General features: G+C 40.7%; 1 protein-coding gene and 1 long non-coding RNA gene across 2 annotated transcripts in view; one reads left to right on the top strand and one right to left on the bottom strand.

Annotated features, from left to right (window-relative positions):
- LOC146972670 (uncharacterized) overlaps positions 1–24,851 on the top strand; it is a 32,166-nt gene extending 7,315 nt beyond the window's left edge. Inside the window, exons 5-10 of the mRNA XM_085803241.1 lie at positions 871–940; positions 1,289–1,365; positions 22,394–22,513; positions 23,988–24,359; positions 24,448–24,611; positions 24,747–24,851. Coding sequence (XP_085659367.1) covers positions 871–940; positions 1,289–1,365; positions 22,394–22,513; positions 23,988–24,359; positions 24,448–24,611; positions 24,747–24,851 — 908 coding nt within the window. The remainder of the gene's footprint in view (positions 1–870; positions 941–1,288; positions 1,366–22,393; positions 22,514–23,987; positions 24,360–24,447; positions 24,612–24,746) is intronic.
- LOC146972671 (uncharacterized) lies at positions 4,513–5,086 on the bottom strand. The gene is made up of 3 exons (XR_015037899.1): positions 4,935–5,086; positions 4,788–4,850; positions 4,513–4,745 (listed from the first exon to the last, which is right to left on the bottom strand). It is a non-coding gene; the product is annotated as an uncharacterized LOC146972671 (long non-coding RNA).
- Positions 24,852–26,550: the final 1,699 nt, after the last annotated feature.

Here is a 26,550-nt window from a genome sequence, read left to right as displayed (position 1 = left end):
TCACGTCAACTCAGGTGATCTGCAGGTTGTTGTTTCACTTCACCCCCTGATGCGACGCTCCGTGTGTCTGTGTGTGTGTGCGTGTGTGCGTGCGGCGCTGACACAGAGAGGGAGAGAGACTGTCAGCTCCTACTGTGAGTGGCGTTGACTCTGCGCGCACTGTCCGCGGACTTTTGCTGTTTCATAGGCGATCGTACAGTGTCACATACTCACATTTGAAACAGATCCGAGTCCACGCGGTCATAAAAACTGAGCTTTGTGCGGAAGGGACCGGCGGACGCCCGAGCGAACATCCACGGAGTCAAATACGCCCGAGTATGGGGGCCTGAGCCTAGCGCATGTTCTTCACACTGTACATGAGCAAACATGAGACATGTTACCGCAGAATAAACGTCACGAGCAGCTCCGTGTTGCCCTTTTAGCTCAAACTTGTTGAGTTCGCCTGGCAGTTGGGTCGCACCAGAGTTCGGTTGCTTTCACACATAAACTAGTGCGCACCAGAGTTCGGCTGGAGCCGAACCGAGACCACCTCCTCAGGTCGCACTAGTTTTGGTGCGCATTAGAGTGCGATGTGCTTTCACACTGACCCAAACTGGACCAAATTTAGTGCGATCTAAATTTAGTGCGCACTAACACTACAGGTGTGAATACACCCTAAGACTTATATTAACACAAACATTCCGCTTACTTCTGCTTTAAAGTTATCAATCATACTGTACAAACTGTAAACTCAGCGACCACAGCTGCTTAAAACTACAAGAGAATGTACAAATAAATGACAAATTGTCAACACTGGGCAAAAAAAAGAGAGACTAATTTCAAATAAAGACGGCGAAAGGCCTAATTCATTGTTTCGTTTTAACCTCTCAGCTGAAAAGGAGGAGGAGCCTGTGTACAGCCAAGTGCAAAACAAAATATCCAAACAGTCTGTCAACACCAATGCTAAGTGAGTTATCTGTGCAAAACAAAAAAACAAAAACAAAACAAAACTATGAGCTAAACACTTACAACCTACAACATTGTGATTTTTTTTTTAATACAGCAGGGTTTTGTAGTGCATATAAATAAAAACTTTTTTTTTTTTTAAATGGATGAGGTTTCATCAAAAAAGTGTTGATAACACTCAAGTCTTTTCTATAATTTAACAAATAAAACCTATACAGATCTTGCATCTGACTTGAATGGATTGTTTTCCCCCAGCCTGCACACAGCTACCTTAAACAACAAGAGAATTATCAACACTGGGCAAATTAAGAGAGTTCTTTAATTAACAATTTTGTAACCTTTCAGCTGAAGAGGAGGAACCTGTGGACAGCAAAGTGAAGGAGCGAAGTCAAACATGTGAGCCATCTGCCGACACAAATGGTAAGCACAACACAACAACACAAGAGCTCAACACTGAGGTATTACTGCAACCAGGAACATTTGTAGTAATGCTACTTCTTCTAGTTAGTACTTACAACCATTTTCATTATTACTACTGATAATACGACTGTACTGTAGGGGAGAGCGGGGCACAACCTAACGGATTTTGTTTTGGGTAAATATCTACAGATATATTTGAGTTAGATAATTTTTTTTTTTTTACACAAGCAACATACACATCTCTACTACAAATGAGCACTGGAAGTTTGTTTCTAGAACTTACCATTCTTTTACAATTTCACCACAGATGGAGGAAGTGAAATGTTACAACCTACCCCACTGGTGGGGTAGGTTGTAACAGGGAGGGTGTTAGTTGTAACGCATGCTGGAAAGGTTTGTTTAAACAATTGATTCAGTACAATTTTATCTGAAGACTGATTGTTTGTCCATCTATGATACTAATAGATACTCTGTAAGAAAAACATTGCTATTTTTAGAAAATAAAAGATGAAGAGCACTTTCAAAAAAGCTTTAATATAATTGGAATTAATCAGGCTGTCATTAGAACAAAAAAAACGCTCTCCAAAATGTAACATGAAATTATTATTTTAAGTTTAACTGATAGCCTATAATGTATTTTAATAATAATAATGATAATATTAATATTAATAATAATAATGATCACTCTCCCTTTTCTTTCTAGACCTCATTCGGGAGATTAATTGCTTATATCAAGGGTGCAAACCTGTCACACACTGTTTTGTTTTTTATTTTTATTTAATTTTCATCTTAATTTTTATTTCTGTTTTGTGTAATTTATTTATTTATGTTATGATTGTGCTTGATCAGTTTTTTGACGAGGTGACAAAATCATGGAAGGAAAAAAAAATAGGCCAATATATATATTATTTTTTAATTATTAATAATTCAAATTATTATGGACACTAATGACCTATTTTGCATTTAAAACTGCTATTTTCGCCGAAAGGTTAAGTTTGCACCCCTGTTTTATGTCGAAGACTACATGAGGGGTTAGTTGTAACACAGTGTTACAACTAACCCCTCATGTAGTTTCCTTACTCTTGCCTAGCTAGCACTGGCTACGAGCTAGCTACAAGCTTTAGCATGGTACCATTTTTTAGCTAAGAAAACGCTGAAAAAGATGATATAAGAATGGTTTTGGGGACTTGCACACATGCTTCAGCAACCAAAAAACTAGCGATATGGAAAAATATACTTTCATGGCGCTAAAACACACTTTCGCACATAACTCTGTGAAATCGCAGCGGGATCTTCTGAATCTCCTCCACATAAAAGTGCTAACTAATACGGACCTGTGGCCGGAAGTTGGCGGAAGTTGACTTGTGCGTCTGGATAAAAAGTCCGTGTTTCAACTTGCCCCGCGTTAGGTTGTGCCCCGCGCTCCCCTAGTATCAGGATGATTACTGCTCAGGATGTAAAATAATATCCGCAAAGCTTCAATGTAACACTAGAGCCTGGAAATTTTACATCTTATAGGGCAGGATCTCTGAACAGGGGCACCTGACAGCAGTGCTTCCCTCTACCTTTGTCCTGATTTTAAGAACTGAGGATGGCTGTTCTGTCCTTATTACTATACACAGTGACAAATACCATACACAGTGACAAATACCAAACTGTAAAACAGAAAGTTTACATTTTTTCCACAAGTGAACTCAAGAGAAAAAACTTTTATCTGTTCAAGCAGTTATTGTAATCTGACAAAGAAAAAAACAAAAAACTTGAACCTTACATTTTTGTTTGTGTTTGTTTTTCTCAGACAGCTTCATCGCAAACAAGAATGAAAAATCCGGACGCCCCCCCTCTCTTCTGGTGGCTTCTTTTCTGGCAATTGTTTGTGTCATTTTGATAGCAGCCATTATAGCAGTCTCTCGTGAGTAATTGAAACAAGCTGCTCATGCCCGACCTCAAACATGAGTCAATTCCTGAAGAATAAGAGTTATTTCCTGCAACCATTGACAGTCACTTTTAGTTTAGCTTTCTAAACCTTTTCTAAATCTGTTCACATTTCCGAATGCAGTAGTTAATGAGGGAATATGCTGACACATTCAACAGGCAAGATTTTTGTATATTTGATTTTAAAAAAACAAAAAAAACAACTTACCAAAAAATCTATATACTATAAACTATAGACTATAAACTGCTACTTTTTTCACACACTTTGAACCCTGCAGCCTATAGGCTACAACGATGCGGCTAATTTATAGATTTTTACTGGCTAACGGCCTCCGTGGGGCACTCTAGCAGGAAGTGCAAAAGTGACACAGGCATGTGGGGAAAGATTATGCGCCGAAGAAGATACTAGATACTGTTTTATTTTCTAACCAGGCATGTTACTGTCGTGTTGGTGCTGTGTTGATGCCGTACTGCCGATTTTCAGGCACAGTTTGAAAGAAAGCATGTCTTAAAGAGGAACTAAGCAGGATTTCTCTAGCTATGCTACATTTTTACCTTAATTAAAAAGCTCCAGAGTAATTGTGATCGTTAACTAGATGACTTGTGGCTTGTACGAGTGAGAATGGAGGCTCTCTGTCTTCACCTGGCGTCTCACGGCTGAAAACCAACCTTGCAACATCAGTGTAGTCCCTGGCCGCCGGCCCGGTGTCCCAGCTCTTGTCTCTGCACACACAAATACACACAAGCGCGCTCCGTAACCCGTAATCTTTTGTTCATGACGGTTAAGACTACTCAAACGCACACGCCGTAACATTGTATGTTATGTAACGTTATCCACCACTCCATTTATTGATTTTTTGCCGGCTCCGCTGTCAACAAATGCACATGGGCGAGAGGAGCGTAACCAAAACAGTGGAAAAGCGAGCGGACTTGTATAGTTCCACAAATCTGTACTGCCTTTCTGTGTAAATATCGCATGTAACAACATAAAAACCTGCAGCATGGTTAACAATATTTAGAGTGAAAATAAGAAACATTCTATTACCCTACTGTTGTGTTTGTTTTCAGTAATGTTTACTTAAAGTTTCCAGATGTGTGAGTTAAATCATCTTCAGGAAGAACCAATGGACACTGACAAGCAGGAAGTCTTAATGAATACTGAAAGCAAGAGAGGCAATTGGTTTTAACAATAAACGCAATGAAGAGCAGAGAGGAAGAGTCTTCCAAGAATAGCATTGTGATAAAAACAACCAAAAATGTATATTGCTATTTTTTCCTTTGCAGTTCTTCAACTGAATCAAAAGACAGAGCTGGGGAAGTTCAAAGACAACCAAACAGCTCTACTGGAGGAAAATCACAATTTGAGACAAAACTTGAGTGATCTCACAAACAGGTTTGGAAATCTAACAGAAGCCTATGATCTCTCAGAGCTCAGGGTCACAAACCTGACTGAAGAGAACCTGGGGCTGACTGTAAAGAACCAGAACCTGACTACAGAGAACCACAACCTGACTACAGAGAACCAGGGGCTGACTGTAAAGAACCAGAACCTGACTACAGAGAACCACAACCTGACTACAGAGAACCAGGGGCTGACTGTAAAGATCCAAAATCTGAATACAGAGAACCACAACCTGACTACAGAGAACCAGGGGCTGACTGTAAAGATCCAGAACCAGACTATAGAGAACCACAACCTGACTACAGAGAACCAGGGGCTGACTGTAAAGACCCAGAACCTGACTATAGAGAACCACAACCTGACTACAGAGAACCAGGGGCTGACTGTAAAGATCCAAAACCTGACCATAGAGAACCACAACCTGACTACAGAGAAGCAGAACCTGGCTACAGAGAACCAGGGGCTGACTGTAAAGATCCAGAACCTGACTATAGAGAACCGGGGGCTGACTGTAGAGAACCAGAACCTGACTATAGAGAACCAGAACCTGACTGTAGAGATCCAGAACCTGACTACAGAGAACCGGGGGCTGACTGTAGAGAACCACAACCTGACTACAGAGAACCAGGGGCTGACTGTAAAGATCCACAACCTGACTACAGAGAACCAGAACCTGACTACAGAGAACCGGGGGCTGACTGTAGAGAACCACAACCTGACTACAGAGAACCAGGGGCTGACTGTAAAGATCCACAACCTGACTACAGAGAACCAGAAACTGACTATAGAGAACCAGAACCTGACTATAGAGAACCAGGACCTGATTATAGAGAACCAGGGGCTGACTGTGAAGATCCAGAACCTGACTATAGAGAACCAGAACCTGACTACAGAGAACCAGAACCTGACTACAGAGAACCAGGGGCTGACTGTGAAGATCCAGAACCTGACTATAGAGAACCACAACCTGACTACAGAGAACCAGGGGCTGACTGTAAAGAACGAGAACCTGACTACAGAGAACCAGGGGCTGAAAACAAAAAACAAGCAGCTGGAGACACAGAGCAACAACTTAACACAACAAATACAGGACAAGGAGACAGAGTGGATTCAGTCCAACGTCACTCGAGCTCAGTGGAGCATCAATGCCTACTGTCCAATAAAAGATAACAGTATGTTCAGATCCCTTTAATTACTGACCCAATACAATACAATCACTACACAATAATGTTGTTAATTAGTTTGTCTCTGTTGTTACAGGAAGACAGTGTCAACCTTGTCAGAAGGGCTGGTTACATAAGGAGTCCACCTGTTATGCATTTAATGACCCTCCACCTGCAGGACAGAAAACCTGGACAGAAGCTCTAGAAAACTGCAGAGGAAAGGGTTCATTTCTGCTCGTTATAGCTAATCAAATGGAGAAGGTAATGGGAATATTAAAAACATCATCTAGAATAGTTAAAAGTATTTTCTGTAGGTCTGGAACACAGAGTCTGTATCACAGTGTTCTTGGTGTATTTAAATATCTCTGACAACTGTGTCTCCATTGTCCTCAGACAAATGCCATTGATCAAAGTTTTGGATCCATTGGATTCTGGATTGGTCTGAGAGTTGAAGATGGAAAGTGGAAGTGGGTCGATGGAAGTTATCCGACTGAAAGGTAAAAGACACATTTCTAAACAATATGAATATTAAAATCTATCAGCCTTCATCTAACCATCATGTTTTCCCCTAAGCTTATGGACAGAGCCTACTTTGGAAGGTCACTGTGCAGTTTTATTCAAAAACCATGGATGGAGATCAGTGAACTGTAGTGACAAGAACCGGTGGGTCTGTGGAAACACAGCTTTATCTGTTTGAATAGTGAAGTTGAAGTTGAGAAGGTCACTGGATCATCTGTCAACATCAGTCACATGTAAGATAATATCAACTTGTTGATAGATGTAAAATATGAGATATTAGATGATATTAGGGCTGAACGATTTATCGTTTTCTGATCGAAATCGCGATTTCAAACAGCGCGATCACGTGATCGTCAAAGCTGCGATTTTTTTTAGTGCTCCTGACTGACTTAGGATCTGTTTTCGACTATTTCACACATGCATGCCGTCTCCGTGCCATCCTGCCACTTCTGTCCCATATGATGGTGACTGTCGTTCACACTCCAACACAGTAGGTGGCGGTACTGCACCTTAGGGCCGAGATATACTTGCCTTAATGTTGGTGCGCCGGCCGCCAGAGAAGAAGAGCGGCCGGCTGCAGCATGCAGAGATCACATGATCACAACAACAACACAGACACGGGTGCATGGACAGGTCGCGCTTGCCCGCTAATACGCTATATTGCTCTAAAGGTCGGTGGTCAGATTCTTCTGGAGGAAGACCAGGTGGTCCACATGTTGTGCCGTGTTACGGTCAGGTTACGGTGCGTTCACACCGGGCTCGAGTAACAGTGCTAAAGCCAGCATTAAATTAACGATGCTAATTTATGTTAGCCTGTCTATGGCGTTTTACATTATACGTTAGCATTAAGCTAGCGGGCTTTATGCTTAGTTGTGACACTGGCTGTGTGTTTTGAACGTTGTTTCAAACTATGTGGGTTTGATTAAACATCTTTGATGCTTAAATATTGCTGCTTAATATATTGCTTTACTCCTCTTTTTATTTTATGTATGCCATTTTTACTGTAAGGCAGGCTATAATCTTCAATTTGGAGTGACAAATAAAACCTTGAAGCAAGAAGATTTTTGCCTTTTGTTTGACATTGATGTACATACAGTAATTCAATAACAGTTGTAAATAAGGTTTAATTTTTAATATTTTACAGTTCAAAAGTAAGCTCACTACTGTCTGTCCCATAGAAGAACATGACAGCAGCAGCCTGTCAGTCAGCAACAGGAGGATCTCCTTTGTATTAGAATTTGAAAAATATAAATCGTTTTTTTTTCCACCACCCCTAATATCGGATCAATATCGGTATCGGGCCGATATTGAAGGCTGCAATATCGGTATCGTATCGGAAGTGAAAAAGTGGTATCGGGACATCCCTAAATGTTACTGTACATTATGTATATTGCACTGAAACATGATTTGAAGAAAATCGTGAAACAAATCGAAATCGAAAAATCTGCCAGAAAAATCGCAATTAGATCTTTTCCTAAAATCGTTCAGCCCTAGATGATATACAGTATGTGCAGTGAATGTGAGTGCTGACAGCAGCATTGAGGAAAACACAGTGACTGACCTCAGAGTCAGTCACTGCAGTAAACTGTTCATCATCAATGACTCTGAATGAGCTTTTCTTCTACTTTGTTAGAGATGCTGTGCTTCTTATTTGTATATTAGCAGGTTGATGGAAGGGACCAGTGATACTGCTCAGTTTTCTGTTTGCTGTGTGCAACATTTGATGTGGTTGGTGCTGATTGGCCACCAGAGGGAGCTGTAGTACCTCTCCACTCAATGTTACTGGGCTGTGCTCCCAGGTTTTTGTCTTGTGATGTAAAGAATAACTTGATGTGTCGGTGACAGTGAAGTGGAAACATTCATGTTTTGTTGTTTATGACTGTGAATAAAATTCTGCCAAACAATGTTGTTTCTGACTTGTTCTTGCAAATTGCTCCTTGGAAATTGGAATCATGTTGAAAATATTAATGTTTCATGAAGACACTTCGTTAGGAAAGAGCTCATCAGCTGCTGCTCAGTTTGTCTGATTGCATATGTTAATTTTTCACCATGTTCACTTTACAGATCATGTTTTGACTTCATTAAATACTAATTGATAAAAGAGGAAGTGCAGCAGTGTGAAAACATCTGATCATATCAGACATGAAAACGGGTCATGGGTCAAAAAGGTGAGAAGGATCCGACCCCTCTAGGGGTTAGCAGGCCCCCCCGGAAGAAAAATTTGAATATTTCATATTTGAAAGCATCAATCTAATGCATTTTGAGAAGACATTATTCAAGCAGAACTACAAGACAGTATGAGTGTATAATAAAGTATGGTCACATTATGCTATATAACATTATTGTTATGATACCAACATGTTGGTACCGGTATTGGTACCAACATGTTTTTTGATACTTTTCCAAATACAAAGAGAACACAAAAAATGTCATTATTGACTTTATTTTAGAAGAAAATCTTAGAACTATTGTGCATCATTAAATAATCAATCACTGCTGCTGCAGGATTAAAATTGAAATTTCCATCGATATTAATCTGAACTCTTCCTAAATTAAAACATTAGTGGTCTGTTTAAAAATGAATATCAACTTGTTTTCTATTATTTGAGGTCTGAAAACACTGCATCTTTTTTTGTTATTTTGACCAGTTGTAATTTTTGGGAGAAATTGTTATCAGTAGTTTATAGAATGAAACACAAACGACCATTTTACTCAAACACACACCTATTGTTTCCCATACGTAGACCAATGTGGTGCAGCGCCACAGAATCAAGACCAAGCCACAAATTCACATTGCTTTTTTTTTTTTTTCCATCAACGCAATATCGTTTCGTTAATTCATCTCCGCATAGCGCTCTTTCTCTGTTCACTCACTCACACAGAGAGAGAGAGAGAGAAGGGCACATGCATACTAGTGGTGGTAAAAACGAAACTTATCAACCAACTTGCATTAATTAACGAGTCTGTGGCGGCCCGTCTCTCTCTAGCGCGCTGGTGCACACACAGGCACATGGACAGGTCGCGCTGTAACGGCTCAAATTACAATGTGGCGACTTCACGCAGCGTCACCGCTGCCGCCGCTCTGGACTGCACACCACAACCCAATCAGGTGCTCTCGCGCTTGTGGGTGTTTTCTTCTTCTTCTACTTCTACTTTGTTTCTCTTCTCAATTAAAGGCTCTCGTAATCTATACTCCCGATCACTTGCCACTTGACACACCCCCCCCCCCCAAAAAAATATTTTCTCATCGGATCTGCACGATTCACGTAGGTCATCTATTTTGGTTTCAAAACGGCAAATTTTCGATTTTCATGCCTGATGCCTCTGTTCGCTGTTTAATTACCTGTGGTGAGACGTCACTCCTGAGGACACTGCCTATGTCCTCATATTCTGATCGTGCTGCAGCTTCTAAAATCTCAGCCTCTGCGTTAGCAGCAGCAGCTGCTTTTTCAAGTTCTAGTGCTTCTAGATCCGCTTCTATTGTAGCTCTTTGCTTTTTCAATTCCAGCTCTTTTTGTCCATATGCAACTCTGGTGCGTGCAGCTTCAGCTGCGGCTCTGGCCTTAGCAGCAGCGCTAGCCACTGAATGCTTGGAGGAAGATGTGTGCTTTGAGCTGGCCTCTGACGCTGCCTTTTCATCCTTCTGCGTTGTCTGGGCTTCCATAACTGCAGCAGGCGAATCCCTCTGATGATATGGTTTTTTACTGTACTGTTCTCTCTATGTGTTATGCTCTTGCGTGAACACAGATTAAACAGCCAGCCAAACTCCTTATTCAAGAGCCAGGAAGTGAGCGGCTTGCTCCTTTAATATCTGCTTACACATAAGTCAGCATTTCTGACTGCACTGAATTTGGTGTAAAACTAGAAAAGAAAGATACAAAAAAATGTCTTAATAAACAGTCATGTAAATATCAGTATCAATGTGTTGACTGCTTCATATTAACTCAACAGGTATTAGCACAGCAGGCTAGAAAACAAAGCAACTTAGCAGGTAAGTATACACTACTGTCCAGAGATGTTCACAAGTCTTTTTTTGCAAGTCCAAGTCAAGTCTCAAGTCTTTGGTCACGAGTCCGAGTCAAGTCTCAAGTCTTTGAGGGGTGAGACTTCATCAAGTCTCAAGTCTTTGGTCACGAGTCCAAGTCAAGTCTCAAGTCTCTAAAAAATAAAAGTCTCCTGTCTCTTCTGGTTGTAATGACCCTTCTATCATCTGCTGCTATCCGGTCTACTAAGAGTACTGCACAGCTATATCTAAGAGATTCAAAGCATTTACTGTAGGTTATTATCACTCCTTTATACCGTATTGATTAGTTGTTTATTATATGATCACTTTAAACAGGATATTGCAATGCAATATGAAGAAAACACACAATGAAAGCTTTCCTTTAAAGGAAACTGTATTCTGAGTCAAGAAAGATAAGGCTGCTCTGCCCCTCTGCACTGGCCTTTTCTCTTTTTTTTGCTTTGTTGAATTCAGAAAACCCAGATGAACAACATGGAAAATGATTTAGGCTGTTATAGGTCATAAGATCAGGATTGTATAGCTCACATCTTTATGTGCAGCAAAACCTTTCTGGAACCGCATGTTTCTGAGAGAAGAACTGGTTGTTATTATTTTTTTAATTAGGTCCGTCAACTCATGGGGGCGTGTCGACATGTCCAGACTATACTTGCCTTCAGTCATATTGCGCAGCAAAAACATAAATAAACAGGAGGATTTAGCCTACAGTAGCCTGATATGTGCAGCAGCTAGTCCCCGTGAAGGAAGGTCTGACAACAAACGGACGTGTTGTACCTCACATGTAGGCTACAGACGGTGCCGCTATTAAAAAAAAGAAAAGGAAAAAAAAACAGTTCAGTCACCTGTCACTCACCCGCAGCAGCTGACTGCGCTGTCAGAGGAGCTCTGCTGCTCCTCTCTCTTTAGACACTGGTGTTTGGCTGCACTCTGTAGGAGTTCAATATGAAGATCTAACCTCCATCTGAATAACGTTACCGGCCATGTGGCGCTGCTCCGCTAGTGGTGTGTTAACGGCAAAAAGAAAAATAAATAAAGAAGATCGTCGGTCGTCCTGTCAGGAGGGAGGCACGAGCCAAAAAAAACAATGATTGTTCACGAGTCTCAAAACACGAGTCCGAGTCGAGTCTGAAGTCTTTTGGGCACGAGTCCAAGTCAAGTCTGAAGTCTCTGTGGGTGCGACTTAAGTGCGACTCGAGTCCGAGTCGCAAACTCGAGTCCCCATCTCTGCTACTGTCACACAAGCACAGCATTAAACCGTTACTTTTACACACAAAATACCCTTGAAATATATCAACACATCTTATCAAACCTTTAAACTACGTGTAACACTTACAACCATTGCTTTCTGAGAGATAACTGCATTGATGCGGCCGTGAGACGATGTACACACACTCGTTTTTCCTCTCGTTTACGTTTTTACTTCCTACATCCGGTTCGGGAGATTTTCAAAATAAAAGCGCCGGAAATACATATAAATGTAGAAAACAGTAAATTAACATTTCAATGTCATTTTGAGTGTCTTTTAAACATATTAAACATATTCAGGGCAGAACAACCACGCCTCAATTGTTAAGTTGTTCAGATTTTATTGTTAATGTTCTGCCACTTATTCATCTGTTTATTTTTTATTAATATTCTTAGTGATATGCTTTAAGCACTGCCTTCTCATGCCAATAAAGCTATTTAAAATTGACGTACAGTAACACATCAGAAATCTTGCATGATCAAACGTGATCTGACATAGGCTACTCTGTTGATGGTAGCCATGGAGCATGGATCTATAATAAGATAATATAATACATCCATGCCATGGAGTCGTTAGCCACGCTGGTTTGTTATGCTACGTGTGCTGCAGTCAGCTCACTGCTTTATTGGTCATATTCAATTTCACGTCACATTCCGCGGAGCCGGTGACTCAGGATTGTCGGGTTCCCCCATACAAGCCGACTTTTGATCCAAACGGTCACGATTGTCGGGGCCGACAACCGTTTTACAAGCCGATTGTCGGGAGAATTTAAATCTTAAAACACCACACACCACAGGAGAATCTCATAAAATAATCTTAAAAGCCTATAATTGGGCGATTTTTGTCTTTGGTCAGAAGGGGGGAAATCGGGGCAAAATCAGCCATCTTTATGTGTGTGGTAGGCATTATGTGCGTTCACACCAAAAGCTTCCAAAGCGTCAAAACGCCGGAAGTCAATTCTTTTTCAATGAGAGCCTGGCGACACTGAGCGACCAAAACGTCAACAGGCGTCGCCACGCTTCCAAAGCGTCCAAAGCTTCCAAAGCGTCGAAAGCGTCACCAGACGAGAAGTTGAGCCCTGGTTAAAGCAGAAGTAAGCGATCCGGACGTTTTGGCTAACTTCTTGTCAGCCGATGGAGTTAGCAGTCCCCGCCCTCGTCATGGATCTATTGGTCCTCGTCCCTACGTCACCACATTCACGCGCATCCCTTGGCTGCACACACAGAGAGGACCGCCCCTTTATGCCGTTCTCTCTCCTCATTGGATAAAGGTTGTAGGATACAAGGAAAGTTTTCTCCTCGGCTTACAGCAGAGCAGAGTGACTGACAGACCCGTGTTTCAGACCAAACACTCTATGTAAGTGATTGCCGTGGGAAGATATAACAAAAATTCAGCTTACTTCTGCTTTAACTTTAGGGTAATTAGCTATGACGCGGTTCGGCGGCAACCGGCGGCAGCCTGTCAGAATAGAGATGTCCGTCGGCTGCCTTTTTTTTTCTTTTTTTTGTATTTCGGCTCCCCAATGACCAGCGCGATCGAACTTTGACGTCAGTCACATGACGAGCGACTAAAGCGGCTGAAAATATTTGCCGTTTTGGGAGCTGTTTTGTCTGAAGCGCACCCTCGAGCGTTTTTGACGCTTTGGAAGCTTTTGGTGTGAACGCACAGTAAGTGTGTCGGCATTAATTATACAGCCAAGACTGATGGGGTTCTACAGAATGTCTCTGGCTGGCTGCTCCAGTATAACATTGATGTGACACTTTTTTTTTTTAATATTTTAATATTTGTGCTTGCTGCATGTGACTTGACTTGAATTTCAAGTCAAGAGGGTTAAGTCCAAGTAGAGTCTCAAGTCTTTGCTCTCAAGTCCAAGTAGAGTCTCAAGTCTTTGGCATCAAGTCCCAAGCGAGTCCAAGTCTTTTTTTGATTTGATCAAGCAAGTCTTAAGTCATCAAAATCAGGACCCGAGTCCAAGTCCCCACCTCTGCAATTAGCTGCTTGTCATTAATAGCTGTGTGTTCCTTTGTCTGTGTAATTACAGCAAAAGTAGGTGGCTCCACAGTCTGAGTTTGGGTTGGACTAGGGTTGATATCGTGATAAGCCTCGGTTTTGCTGTTTCACATCATCAATGCTGTTGAAAAAAGATTCATGGTTAAAATCTAATTGTCAGTCATGAATTGGAGACCATGAATGTGTGATTCAAAGTCATATTAATGGCTCTGAGAGGAGGCCTGGCTGAGAAAACACTCAAACATGACAAACCACAAATATTCAACATGCATGACAGTCAGATGTGAGAATAATAAAACTGTCACAGATTCAGTTTCTTGTTGGACAGAGACATTTATGAGCACAAAGAAGTACAAAAATACTGTTGTCACAATAAAAGTGTGTAAATGTTCAATGGGTGCTGCAGACAGTAACAGGCACACACTGAGTTGAGTTAATTTGGTTATGATGCCTGATTTGGGTTTGCTGATATGGCACCAAGCAAACATTTAAGACAATGGAGCTACCATGGAGTCCAAAATCCATGGTAGCAGTGCTCTTAATGCATGCACACTGTTTGCAGTGTCTGTCTTTTTTTATTTGAAAATTATCTTAAACATGATACAGTAGTGCAGCATACATGGTTTGAAGGATGCACTCTCAGCCAGCCTTGAATGCAGATGACTTTCTCAACAAAAAAGCAGAAGTTTCTCATGTTGGGGCTTTGAGTAATAGATTAAGCTGAACAGAGGAAACGATCATTTCTGGTATGGGGACGGTTCTATTACAGCAGCACTTCTCAGTCTACTGTTCAGATAGGTCTTAACAACTGTGGTGATGGCGGAGGAGGAGGTCAACTACGCTTCAGTTGTATTCAAAGCCAAACAAAAAACCCAACCTCGAGGTAAGTCCATTTATTTAGTTTTTTCAAACATGGCCTCTCAGGAGAAAAAACATTGAAGCTATCACCTCAGTTTACCTCATAATGATTTTTGATAATTGTATTGTACTGGTATTTTCTTCAGTAACACAGGATGCTGAAGTGGTCACTATGAATTGACAAATGAAATATATACAGTTCACGTCTACACAATGTAATTGTCTTTACATTAACCACAACTTTATGTAGTTTAACATTTACTTATGCCAGCTGTAATACATTTGTATGACCATTTATCCTTGGTTACCATTTTGTGAACTCACATCATCATTTCATGAACTCATATCATTTTAATCTGCTTGTGCCAAATATGTGTAAAACTGGCTTTTTGTTCAGTGTGGTTGAATTATGTAATCAACACTGTAGACTCCAGCGTGACCACAGCCTACATGAGAGGGGGAAAAAATGAGAAAATTGCAAAGTGTTTCCTTCTTCATTTGTGATCCTCTAACAGTAGGAGAATTTCATCATCTTGGGTATAGCTAATTGTTTTAATGCTGTGCAAGAGTCACAGAATGCAACACAAAGTAGAGTTCACACTCTAAACTACTTGTCAATCTTCAAGATACAGCAACCGAGTGGCAGAGGTGGCAAGTAACGAAGTACAAATACTTTGTTACTGTACTTAAGTAGATTTTTCAGGTATCTGTACTTTACTTGAGTATTTATTTTTCTGACTACTTTTTACTTTTACTCCCTACATTTATACGCAAAAATATGTACTTTCTACTCCTTACATTGTAAAAACAGGCTCGTTACTTTTTTTTTTTTTGACACGACGTAAAAGCAAAAAAAGACGTGACGAACGGGAAAGAGGGAGAAGAGGGAGAAGAAGAGGGAGGGAGGAGGGAGGGGGGGCGGTAGAGAACTTGTAGGCTACTGTAGCAGCGACATGGAGGCAGCTTGCATGGAGTCGGGGGGGGGGGGGGGGGGTTGAACACTGTAGGCATTGGCAGCTTGCATGGAGGAAGGCAGCTTGCATGGAAGAATGGAGGGGGTTGAACACTGTAGGCATTATAGCGCATTTACCGTTTACGAGCGGCAAAGCGCAACCTGTCCATGTGCCCTTGTCTGTGTGTACGTGCGCGCGCGCGTGTGTGTGTACGTGCAAGAGAGACGGCAGGTGGACTGACTGGCAGAGATGAGAGGTGATGAAATGCTGTTTAAAAATTATTATTATAATTATTTTGTGAGAGTCTGTGGCGTTAATTAATGGTAAACACTGCCTCTGGTCAGTTCAATCTTGATTATTTTGTCTGAACTTTTTTTGTTTAACAAAATTATCAAATGATGTAGGTTTCATTAATGGCAAAAAAAAATCATTTTTACTTTTTACTTTTACTTTGAAAGTACATTTCAGAGCCTGTACTTTCTTACTTTTACTTGAGTAAAGGAGTTGAATCAGTACTTCTACTTTTACCAGAGTATTTTTTTACACATGTATCTGTACTTCTACTTAAGTACAGAATATGAGTACTTTTGCCACCTCTGCCGAGTGGAAGCTTGTCATTGGTTGAACACTAAGACAAAAGAACTAGGTGTTTTATCTGTTTGACTCCCTGATGAAGGCTTGATGCCAAAATGCGTCATAGTCATTTTAAACATGTCATGGTGACAATGCCAGATTAATTAAAGGCATTTTATTTATTCAGGAGAGTGGCTTGGAGTTTTTCTTTTCTTATCAATCATATACTATTGGAATCTGTTTCTACCAAATACAAACTGTAAACTCAGCGACCAATGCTGCTTAAAACTACAGGAGAATGTACAAATAAATTACAAATCATCAACAGTGGGCTAAGAAAGAGAGATTGATTTCAAATAAAGACGGCAGTAGGCATAATTTAAATGAAAGTTGTTGTTTTTTATCCTTTCAGCTGAAAAGGAGGAGGAGCCTGTGTACAGCAAAGTGCAAAACAACACATCCAAACAGTCTTCCAACACCAATGGTAAGTTCACCACAAAAGAGATGTTTTTGGAGTGTACTGTATATAGTAAATACTTTTGTGACTTTTGTGACAAATGCAATGATCATCATCGTCATCAAAAGGCTAATAACAAATAATGAAATCAGCCTTTGAAAGCTGTTGTCATTTAAAGACTGTACATTAATTCACTGTTTCTGAACCTTTCAGCTGAACAGGAGGAAACTGTGTACAGTGAAGTAAAGGTGCGAAACAAAACATCCAAACAATCTGCCAATGCAAATGGTAAGTTCACAAAAAAGGTACATTTTAGGGCTGACCCGATTATCATATTTTGATAATCGAAGCTTCGCGGGGGGGTGGGGGGGGCGATGGCGATCGTTGCGGAAATAATGAAAGTAATGGCAAACAAACACTGCATATCTCCAAAATCTGGCAGGTTTCCAGGTTGCCAAGTAGCCTACTCATTTTAATGTAACAATTGCCAATGACAACCGGTGTCAAAAAGGAAAAAAGAAAGAAAAAAAAACAATCGATCACGGACTTCATGATCGATTACCATGGCAACGAACAAAGCTTCGATTTTATTCGGTCAGCCCTACAACATTTCAACAAAAAATATATGACAGATCTAGATGAACAATGTGACTATCTCCACATTTGCTTTTATGTCATACGTAATTTACCATTATTACATATGCCAACAATAGTGTGTTGGCACGTCCATTTACCTTCAGTTCCTATCATTGCCTGAACTTAGTTATTCCTTGTGCTGTTGTGATAATGGATTTAATGTCCTACCTGATAATTAAATGACCTTGTTAGAGGATTAAAGTTATCAATCACAATGCTCAAAACAGGGAGCCCTCCATGGACTCCCTTCTCAAAACTAGAGATGCTCCTGTAACGGAGAGTCTGGGTGCACTCACTCACCCATAAAGGACATGCAAACCCGACTGCTAAGCGGTCACTGACCTCTTGGCACAAGGGTTTGCATCATTGCCTGCCGTGCGGGACACCAGGGTTCTGGCTTGTTACCTGTGGGGTGGGTTTTGGCCAAGCCCCTTTTGCAGGAGTTGGCTGCTGACTACACCCACTCTGGGTCACAGCAACCGAGTGGAAGCTTGTCATTGGTTGAACACCAAGACAAAATAACTAGGTGTTTTATCTGTTTGACTCCCTGATGAAGGCTTGATGCCAGATTAATTAAAGGCATTTTATTTATTCAAGAGAGCGCTTTGGAGTTTTTCTTTGCTTTTCTTATCAGTCATACTGTTGGAATCTGTTTCTACCAAATACAAACTGTAAACTCAGCGACCAATGCTGCTTAAAACTATAGGAGAATGAACAAATAAATTACAAATCATCAACAGTGGGCAAAGAAAAAAGTTTTTTTTAATCCTTTCAGCTGAAAAGGAGGAGGAGCCCGTGTACAGCGAAGTGCAAAACACATCCAAACAGTCTTCCAACACCAATGGTAAGTTCACCATAAAAAGTGTTTCTATAGATTAAGAAATGAAACTCATACAATTCAAATCTTGTAGCTGACTTGACTGTTTTTTTATTCCTAGCCTGAACAGAGCTGATTTTAAGAGAGTGTACAAATCATCAACATTGAGCAAGGAAAGGCCGATTTCTAATAAAGAGAGTTCTTAATTTACAGTTTCTTAACCTTTCAGCTGAAGAGGAGGAACCTGTGTACAGCAACGTGAACAGGCCAAGTCAAACATCTGAGCAATCTGCCGACACAAATGGTAAGCACAACACAACAACACAAGAAAAGGCTAAACACTGAGGTATTACTGCAACCAGGAACATTTTTAGTAATGCTACTTCTTCTAGTACTTTTACAACCATATTCATTATCACTACTGATAAAGTTTGGACTGTAGTTACAGGACTGCTCAGGATGTAAAATCACATCTGCAAAGCCTCAATGTAACACTAGAACCTGGAAATTTTAGCCTATATCTTATAATGAAGGATCTCTGAACCGGAACAATTGACAGCAGCGCATCCCTCTACCTTTGTCCTGATTTTAAAAAAGAGGATGGCTGTTCAGTCATTAGGGTAAGTGTACCTATTAAGCCCACGTACCATATAAGCCCACTTGTGACTTCTGAGTCAAATAAAAAAAAAACTACATCACCATTTTTGCTGGTTCATGGTTCTTCCAATGAAGCAGCTTGTTACATAAATTATACTTTTTATTCTAAGCAAATCAGATTTGTCAATCTTGAGTTATCGAAGCATATGTGTGACATGTGCCTGCTGCTCCCGAAGAAGTTGCAAAAAAACTTCAGTGATTTTGATGCCCTGAAAAAACGATATTTATTCCATATTTCTACTCCGACTTTAGCTAAGTACTCATTTGTAACCAAAATTTAAGAGATTAGTGCTTTAAATAAAACATGTGTTAGAATTTTACTAGAATTAGAAATAGTTTTTCTTTTGAATTCAAAATATGCATTTTAGCATGCTAGCAAACAGCCCACATGCTGCATCAATACAGCCACTGCATAGCATTGTTCATTGCCATGACATACAGCATGATAAACATGGATAGTTTACATTTTTGTATGCAGAATGTCCTATTGTATTGTTAAATTGATAATACATATGAATATTTATCTTTATTTATTTTTTAATTAACATTTTTACCAAGTGGGCTTAAAGGGGACAGTAGCAAAAAAATCACACCATTTAGGGCAGATGTAAATGAGTATAGCTAATTACTTAAATACATGATCAATTAATACTTTTCATGTTATGTTAGTGCATCTTATATAGATTCATGTCATGTAGTTGTTTTTAAATGTCATGTGTGTAGAATAAAAATATTCTGATTTTTGACCAGTAATTCACTGATGTTCCCTTTAAGCCCACCTGCTCCCATTAAGCCCACTGGCTGTGTTTCAATGGAGAGTTTCTTCCTTTCGACTTTTGAACCATTTTCCTGCCTAAGTTTGACCTCACCTAATCAATCAGCTTCATAATTGAGATAATTAAATACCCAAATTTAAATATTAGTGATATTGCATCGGCCAATTCATTCATTTTATTAATTGTTTCTATTTAAGATGTGTTTTTACGTTTAAAAAGTTATTTGTTTAGTTGTAAATACTGAAATTGATTCATTTATTATCCTTAAAATAGTATTGAACCAGGAAACTGTCTTTCTCTCAGTCATTGGGTCTTCAGAAATCTAGATAAAAACACTTTCAACCAGCTGGCTGGACCAGAAAATTTGGCCATATGTAAATGCCAATTGTATAATGTAGGATAGAGATACAGACAAAATGACAACAGATATTGAAAGCTTAAGTACTAAAGAGTAATTTCCATTCTAATTTTTATTTTGTTCATGAATAGTTTTTTGGCTACATTCCAAAGAAGACATGTTGTAAGTTTAGCTTTTTCTGTGTTGACAACACAGCAAATAGGCCGATCATGCCTATTTCAAATGCCATTTACAGGGCAGAGGAGAGGAGTGGAGACAAAATGAAAATAGCTGAAAATAATCAACAAATCGTGAAATGGGCTTATTTGGAACACCCATGGGCTTAAAGGGTACATTAAGTACCCATTAAGCCCATGCCAGATTTTTGGTATATTTTGACAAATTAAACAATAAAAACATTAAAAATTGGTATAAATGAATGATTGACACTTCAAATTAGACATTAGACTATCATTTGAACTAAAATGTTTTCACTTAAAGCTCCAGTTGGTAAGTTGACGAAAGTGAAAGTAAACTCCGCGACTTGGTCGGAAATTTCAAGACAATACTCCGTCAGGTCCCTTTATGAACCTCTGCCAAGCGCCCCACACACACACAGACACACACAAAGTAGCCATGAACGCACCCACATAAAAAAAAAAAAAAAAAAAAGATGTACCGTATCCATAGCACGACGTGTAGGAGCGGCGATTGGCTGCTCCTCCTGCTCCCTCTACCTGACTGGTGGAGAATCGTCGGGCGCGGTGGATTTTGGCAAATACGATTACAGGCTGTAGGTGGAGCCAGAGGAGTTGGATTTTGTCCTAAATTACTCATTTAATGTCTGACCATCAGAATATAGTGACAATTCCAGCAAATATGACTGAATAATTGTTACCAACTGAAGCTTTAAACTGGGGTGGTATATATTAAAAATGGCTGAAAAGCAGATTTGGTGGGCTTAACGCCTAGGATCCACTGGCGTCAATGCGATTTCTTGCCGGACGCGACGCCTCCAAAAAAACGGACGCTTCGGTAGGCGGGAACACAGACCGGCGAGTTAACAGACAGTGGACAAACAGACCCCCGCCCCCCCCGAGCTGTTCTCTATCTCGCTCCCCATTGGACAGTGACCCTGCGTCGGACGCATTCATTTGCATAAAGTTGAGCTGCGGTCAACTTTTGGACGCGCCGCAACTGCTCGAACGGACGCGCTGCGTACCCAGAATGCTTTGCGGGCGCGTCATAACGGTTTGACGCGTCCCATAGAAAATGAACTGGCAGCCGCGTCGCGCCGGACGAAACAAACGCCAGTGGATCCCAGGCGTAATAGGTACACTCACCCTATACACAGTAGGGGTTGCATGACTTCAGATTTTTTAAAGTCGACTCTAATGTTATGAAAGTCGAGTCGACATCGACTAGTCGCTGATGACGTCATTCATATTTTTCAAAATTGTGAGAAAAACACACACATCAGGTAGGCCCAATTGGGATGGGTGCTGGATAAAGGAGGAATCAATGAAATAAAGAAAAAATCTGCACACCATAGGAGCTCCCTTCAGAGGATTTAATAGCGTGACGTTTCGAGCAACAATGCTCTTTTTCAAACTGCTGAGTCAAAAAGTTTGAAAAAGAGCATTGTTGCTCGAAACGTCACGCTATTAAATCCTCTGAAGGGAGCTCCTATGGTGTGCGGATTTTTTCTTTATTTCAGTCATTCATATTTTTCCCATCATAACTAAAATCACAGGAGGAGGGAAATGCTTTGCAACAATCTGTATTCACTGACTGACAGCTCATGCACAGAAATTAGTCCACAGAACAGCAGCTTTATAAACAACAAGCTGTAAATCAGTTTGTTTTTTTGTAACACATTCCTATACAAGTGCAAAAGATAATACTGTAGCTACCGTCCATTAAACAGTTAGGGAGGAAAACGACACACAGGCCTCGTCACCATCACAGTCCTGCTCAGTCACAGTTTCACTCAGTTTTTGTTTTTCCTGGTTGGTTGTTGCTGTTGTTGGTTGTTCTTGTTGTGCGCGACGTAAAGCTGTTGATATGAGCGGAGTTTTTTTTTTTTTTTTTTAATTGCCGGCAGCCCGGACACACTGCCCGCGGAAGCGCAGTGCCTCACAGGCGCTTAGCTGGTCCGCGCCGGTCAAACATCGACCCGTCTGTAGGCTACTCGGTTTTCCACACACACACAGGTCTGTCTCTAGCGCTGTATGGATGGATGTGTGTCTTGTGTGCAGACGCATCTGACAAATATTTATAGACGGACAAGCAAACTTAATCATCATTTATTTTATTTTGAAAATTGACCGGATTCTCTCGCCTTTTCTGTGCCCGACTTTCTGTCTGGTACGATCTCGTTCTATCCAGCTTGACGGCGCTCGTATTTTTTTCATTCAGCGCACTCAGCTGTTGTTTCAAGCCGCTACTGTCACATGATCAGCGACTAGTCGACGTCAAGCTCAAAACGTCATTGTGGAGCAGTAAAGTCGACTAGTCGATTAGTCGACTAGTCTGTGCAACCCCTAATACACAGTGACAAATAAGTGAACTATAGAGGAAAAACTATGATCTGTTCAAGCGGTTGTTGTAATCTGACAAAGAAAAAAGCAAAAAAAAAACTTAACACTTTTGTTTGTGTTTTACTCAGCCAGCCTTATCCCAGACAAGAACGAAAAATCCAGACATCTACCCTGTCTTCTGGTGGCTTCTTTTCTGGCCATTGTTTGTGTCATTTTGATAGCAGGCATCATAGTAGTCTGCATCTTCTGTAAGTATATGAAACAAGCTGCTCATACAGTGTTGGGTATAGTTACTTTGGAAAGTAGTTAGTTAGGTCACAACATTACCATCAATATAAATATAAATATAAAATAAATCAATAAAAGTAATCAGTTACGTTACAGCGTTACCTATGAATAAAAGTAACGCGTTAGAGTACTCATGCGTTACTAAAAATGAAAAGCCTTTTGCAGCGCCTCGCACATGCTGCAACTTAACTGACAGACACACAGCCTCTTTTAAATGCACCGAGTCCTGACGAATAACATCAGTCATCCAACCAAATTAGCTATACAGGATAACATTAACAGGAAAGACAGTCAAAAATATGCCACATAGCGTTTTTTTTTCAGGAGTTGCCGTGAATCCCTCTCAGCGGCTTCACTGCTCGATCTGTCTGTCAGTTTGAACGGAGGACTCACGTGTAGAGAGGAGGAAGGCTGGCGAGACGTGAACTTCCTGCCTTGTGTGTAATAAAAGTTTTTTAAAAATGCGGTTACATGTACTGCTATCACACTGATGCCATGGCAGCTATAGAGTAGAGATCCGGGCTGGACCGGGGGAGAACTGAGCTGCCGCTTGCCGAGAGGGCGCTGCTGAAAGCAACAAGCACTGAGAGCTGGCCCGGGCTGCTTGTGACTGCAGGTCCGTATGTCGAGCTGATCTATGGGCCCTTAAATTGGAAGTGGATTTTTTGCGGTCGACAGAAGGTTATCACCAACGCAGTGTGCATTTTACCGTTATGTCCTTTTCGCTGGCGAATTGAAACACACACACACGTAGGTCAGCAGGGCACAGACGCATCACAGCGCTGCACCTCGGCTGACACATCCGCAGGTTGCACAGTAGTCTAGCCGTACTGTCTGACAAAAAGCAGGCTGCAGTCGGGATTTTCCTTTCCTTATGCGGCGAAAAGTAACGGATTACTTTTTTTTTTAAAATAACTAAGTTACTGATTGCTCAACGCACGAAACTAACGCGTTACGTTACGCGTTACACGAAAAAAGTAATTAAAGTACTCTAACGCGTTACCCACAACACTGCTCATGTATGACCTTAGACATGAGACAGTTCCTGAAGAATAACAGTGACAGTTATTTCCTGTAACCAGTGACAGTCACTTTTAGTTTAGTTTTCTGTCTGTAATTGTTCTACTAATCTGTTCACATTTCTGAATGCAGTTCTCAAGTAATCAATGTCTTTTTGAAAATGACTTAATCCCAATGGGGGGCGGGTGGGGAGGGGGCATATCTACTGCTTACTACCTTTTGTCAAAAAAAAAGTCAAAAATTCCAACTTTAGGAAGAACCGATGGACACTGACAATCAGGAAGTCTTAAAATACTGAGAGCAGGAGAGACTCTGTTACTTTTAATAATAAACACATGGAGAGCAGACAGGAAGAGTTTCCGAAGCATTATAAAAAAAACTGAAATTTCAATATTGCTGTTTTTTTCTTTGCAGTTCTTCAACTGAATCAAAAGACAGAGCTGGGGAAGTTAAAAGAAAACCAAACAGCTCTACTGGAGGAAAATCACAATCTTACAGAGCACAACAATAGACTCAGTTCAGAATACGAAAACTTGAGACAAAACTACAGTAATCTCACAATCATGTTTGAAAATCTAACAGAAGCCTATGCTGTCTCAGAGCTCATGGTCACAAACCTGACTACAGAGAACCAGGGGCTGAAAACAGAAAACAAGGAGCTGAAGACACAGAGCAACAACTTAACACAACAAATACAAGATGACAAGACAGAGTGGATTCAGTCCAACGTCACTCGAGCTAAGTGGAGCATTGAAGCCTACTGCCCTACTGTCACAGAAAATAACAGTATGTTCAGATCCCTTTAATTATTGATCAAAAATAATACAATCACTATACAATAATGTTGTTAATTAGTTTGTCTCTGTCATTACAGAAAGACAGTGTCAACCTTGTCAGAAAGGCTGGATACCTGAAAAGTCCAGCTGCTATGCATTTAATAACCCTTACCCCACAGGACAGAAAACGTGGACAGAAGCTCGAGAAAACTGCAGAGGAAAGGGTTCAGATCTGGTCGTTATAGCTGATGAAGCAGAGAAGGTAATGAGAAAACTTTGAGAATATTAAAAATATCTTAGATGAAATTAAAAGTTCTTCCTGAAGGACTGAAAAACAGAGTCTGTAGATCACAGTGTATTTAAATATCTATGAGAACTGTGTCTCTATTGTCCTCAGATATATATCAGAAATAACGTGTATGGAAATCAATTCTGGATTGGTCTGAGTGTTGTGGATGGGAAGTGGAAATGGGTTGATGGAGCTGATCCAGCTGACAGGTAAGAGACACAATTCTGAACAATTTGAACAATAAAATCTATCAGCCTTTATAATTATTATGTTTTCCCCTCAGCTTATGGAGTAAGCCTGCTGATGAAGGTCACTGTGCAATTTCTGTCAGAGGACAGGAAGGATGGGAATCAGTGAGCTGTGGTGACAAAAACCAGTGGGTCTGTGAACTGGCAGTTTTATCTGTTTGAACAGTGAAGTTGAAGTTGAGAAGGTCACTGGATCATCTGTCAACATCAGTCACACGTAAGATAATATCACCTTGTTCATAGATGTAAAATATGAGATATTAGATGATATATGTGCAGTGAGTGTGAGTGCTGACAGCAGCATTGAGGAAAACACAGTGACTGACCTCAGAGGGCAGTAAACTGTTGATCATCAATGACTCTGAATGAGCTTTTCTTCTACTTTGTTCGAGATGCTGTGCTTCTCATATGTATATTAGCAGGTTGATGGAAGGGACCAGTGATACTGCTCAGTTTTCTGTTTGCTGTGTGCAACATTTGAGGTGGTTGGTGCTGATTGGCCACCAGAGGGAGCTGTAGTACCTCTCCACTCAATGTTACTGGGCTGTGCTCCCAGGTTTTTGTCTTATAATGTAAATAATAACTTGATGTGTAGGTGACAGTGAAGTGGACACATTAATGTTTTATTATTAATGACTGAATAAAATGCTGCCACACAATGTTGTTTCTGACTTGTTCTTGCAAATTGCTCCTTGGAAACTGGAATTCAACCGAGAACCACGCTTGGCTAGTGTGCACGCTATCAATTACGTTTGCGCTGTGCCCTTCAAAAAGTTCTCCGTTGTCACTGGCAAAAACCTTTTTTGTAGCAAATGAACGGCTGAATTTTTGTCAATTTTGAAATTTTCCGCTGCTGTATCAAAACAAGCTTTGACATTTACTCACCTAATCCTTGGTATTCAACTATCTCCTCAGACTGTTTCCAGGGTTTCCGCTTAGCAAAGACGTTCGGGTTGTTTGCCATCATGAGCAAAAGATGGACCTAAGATGACAAAACAAACTAAAGAAGTAGCCATGTTAGATGCAACAGTAATCTCATCAACCAGAGACAGTGTTTCCCCCAGAGAATGTGTTAGGTATGTAGGCGGGGGGGGGGGGGGGGGGTGCGAGTATTAAGTTTCGCTTTCAGCACGCACTGGTGTAATATCGCTACATTTTTTTTTTTTTTTTTTTTAAAAGACGTTAGTTTAGGCGGCAGCTCTTTGTTGTTAAGGCGGCCGCCTTAACAGGAAAGCGCTGTGGGAAACCCCGAGAGAGCAAGGCTGAACATGAAAAAATAGTAAAAAGAAGTCACTCTGAAGCTTAACAGGCAATGTAACCGTCAAGAATAACATCTCACTATAGGCAAGGTTTACCCATATAAAAACTCACCTGCTGTATCCTCATCAGGTGACAAGACACTGACACTCGACACAGGGAAAGGTGGTGTTGGTTGTCCTCCAGAATACTTTAGGAGCTCCTGGACAAGTTTTATATAGTAGTCGTTAATAGGCTGTTGTTAGGCCCCAGTCAAGAGAATAAATAGATAAGGCAGACACAGAGGTAGCTCCGGTCATGTCCAAAGTTATATGTTTCATGAGTTAGCAACACATTCTTCAACCGAGGCCGAACGAGACACCGGTCGCTACTCACGCAATACTTGCATATCAACTAAAAAGAAAAAA

Source organism: Trachurus japonicus, chromosome 16, assembly GCF_045865225.1.
Source record: "Trachurus japonicus isolate A0001 chromosome 16, Traja_1.0".
NCBI lineage: Eukaryota > Metazoa > Chordata > Actinopteri > Carangiformes > Carangidae > Trachurus > Trachurus japonicus.
This window is presented reverse-complemented; position numbering and strand designations above follow the sequence as displayed.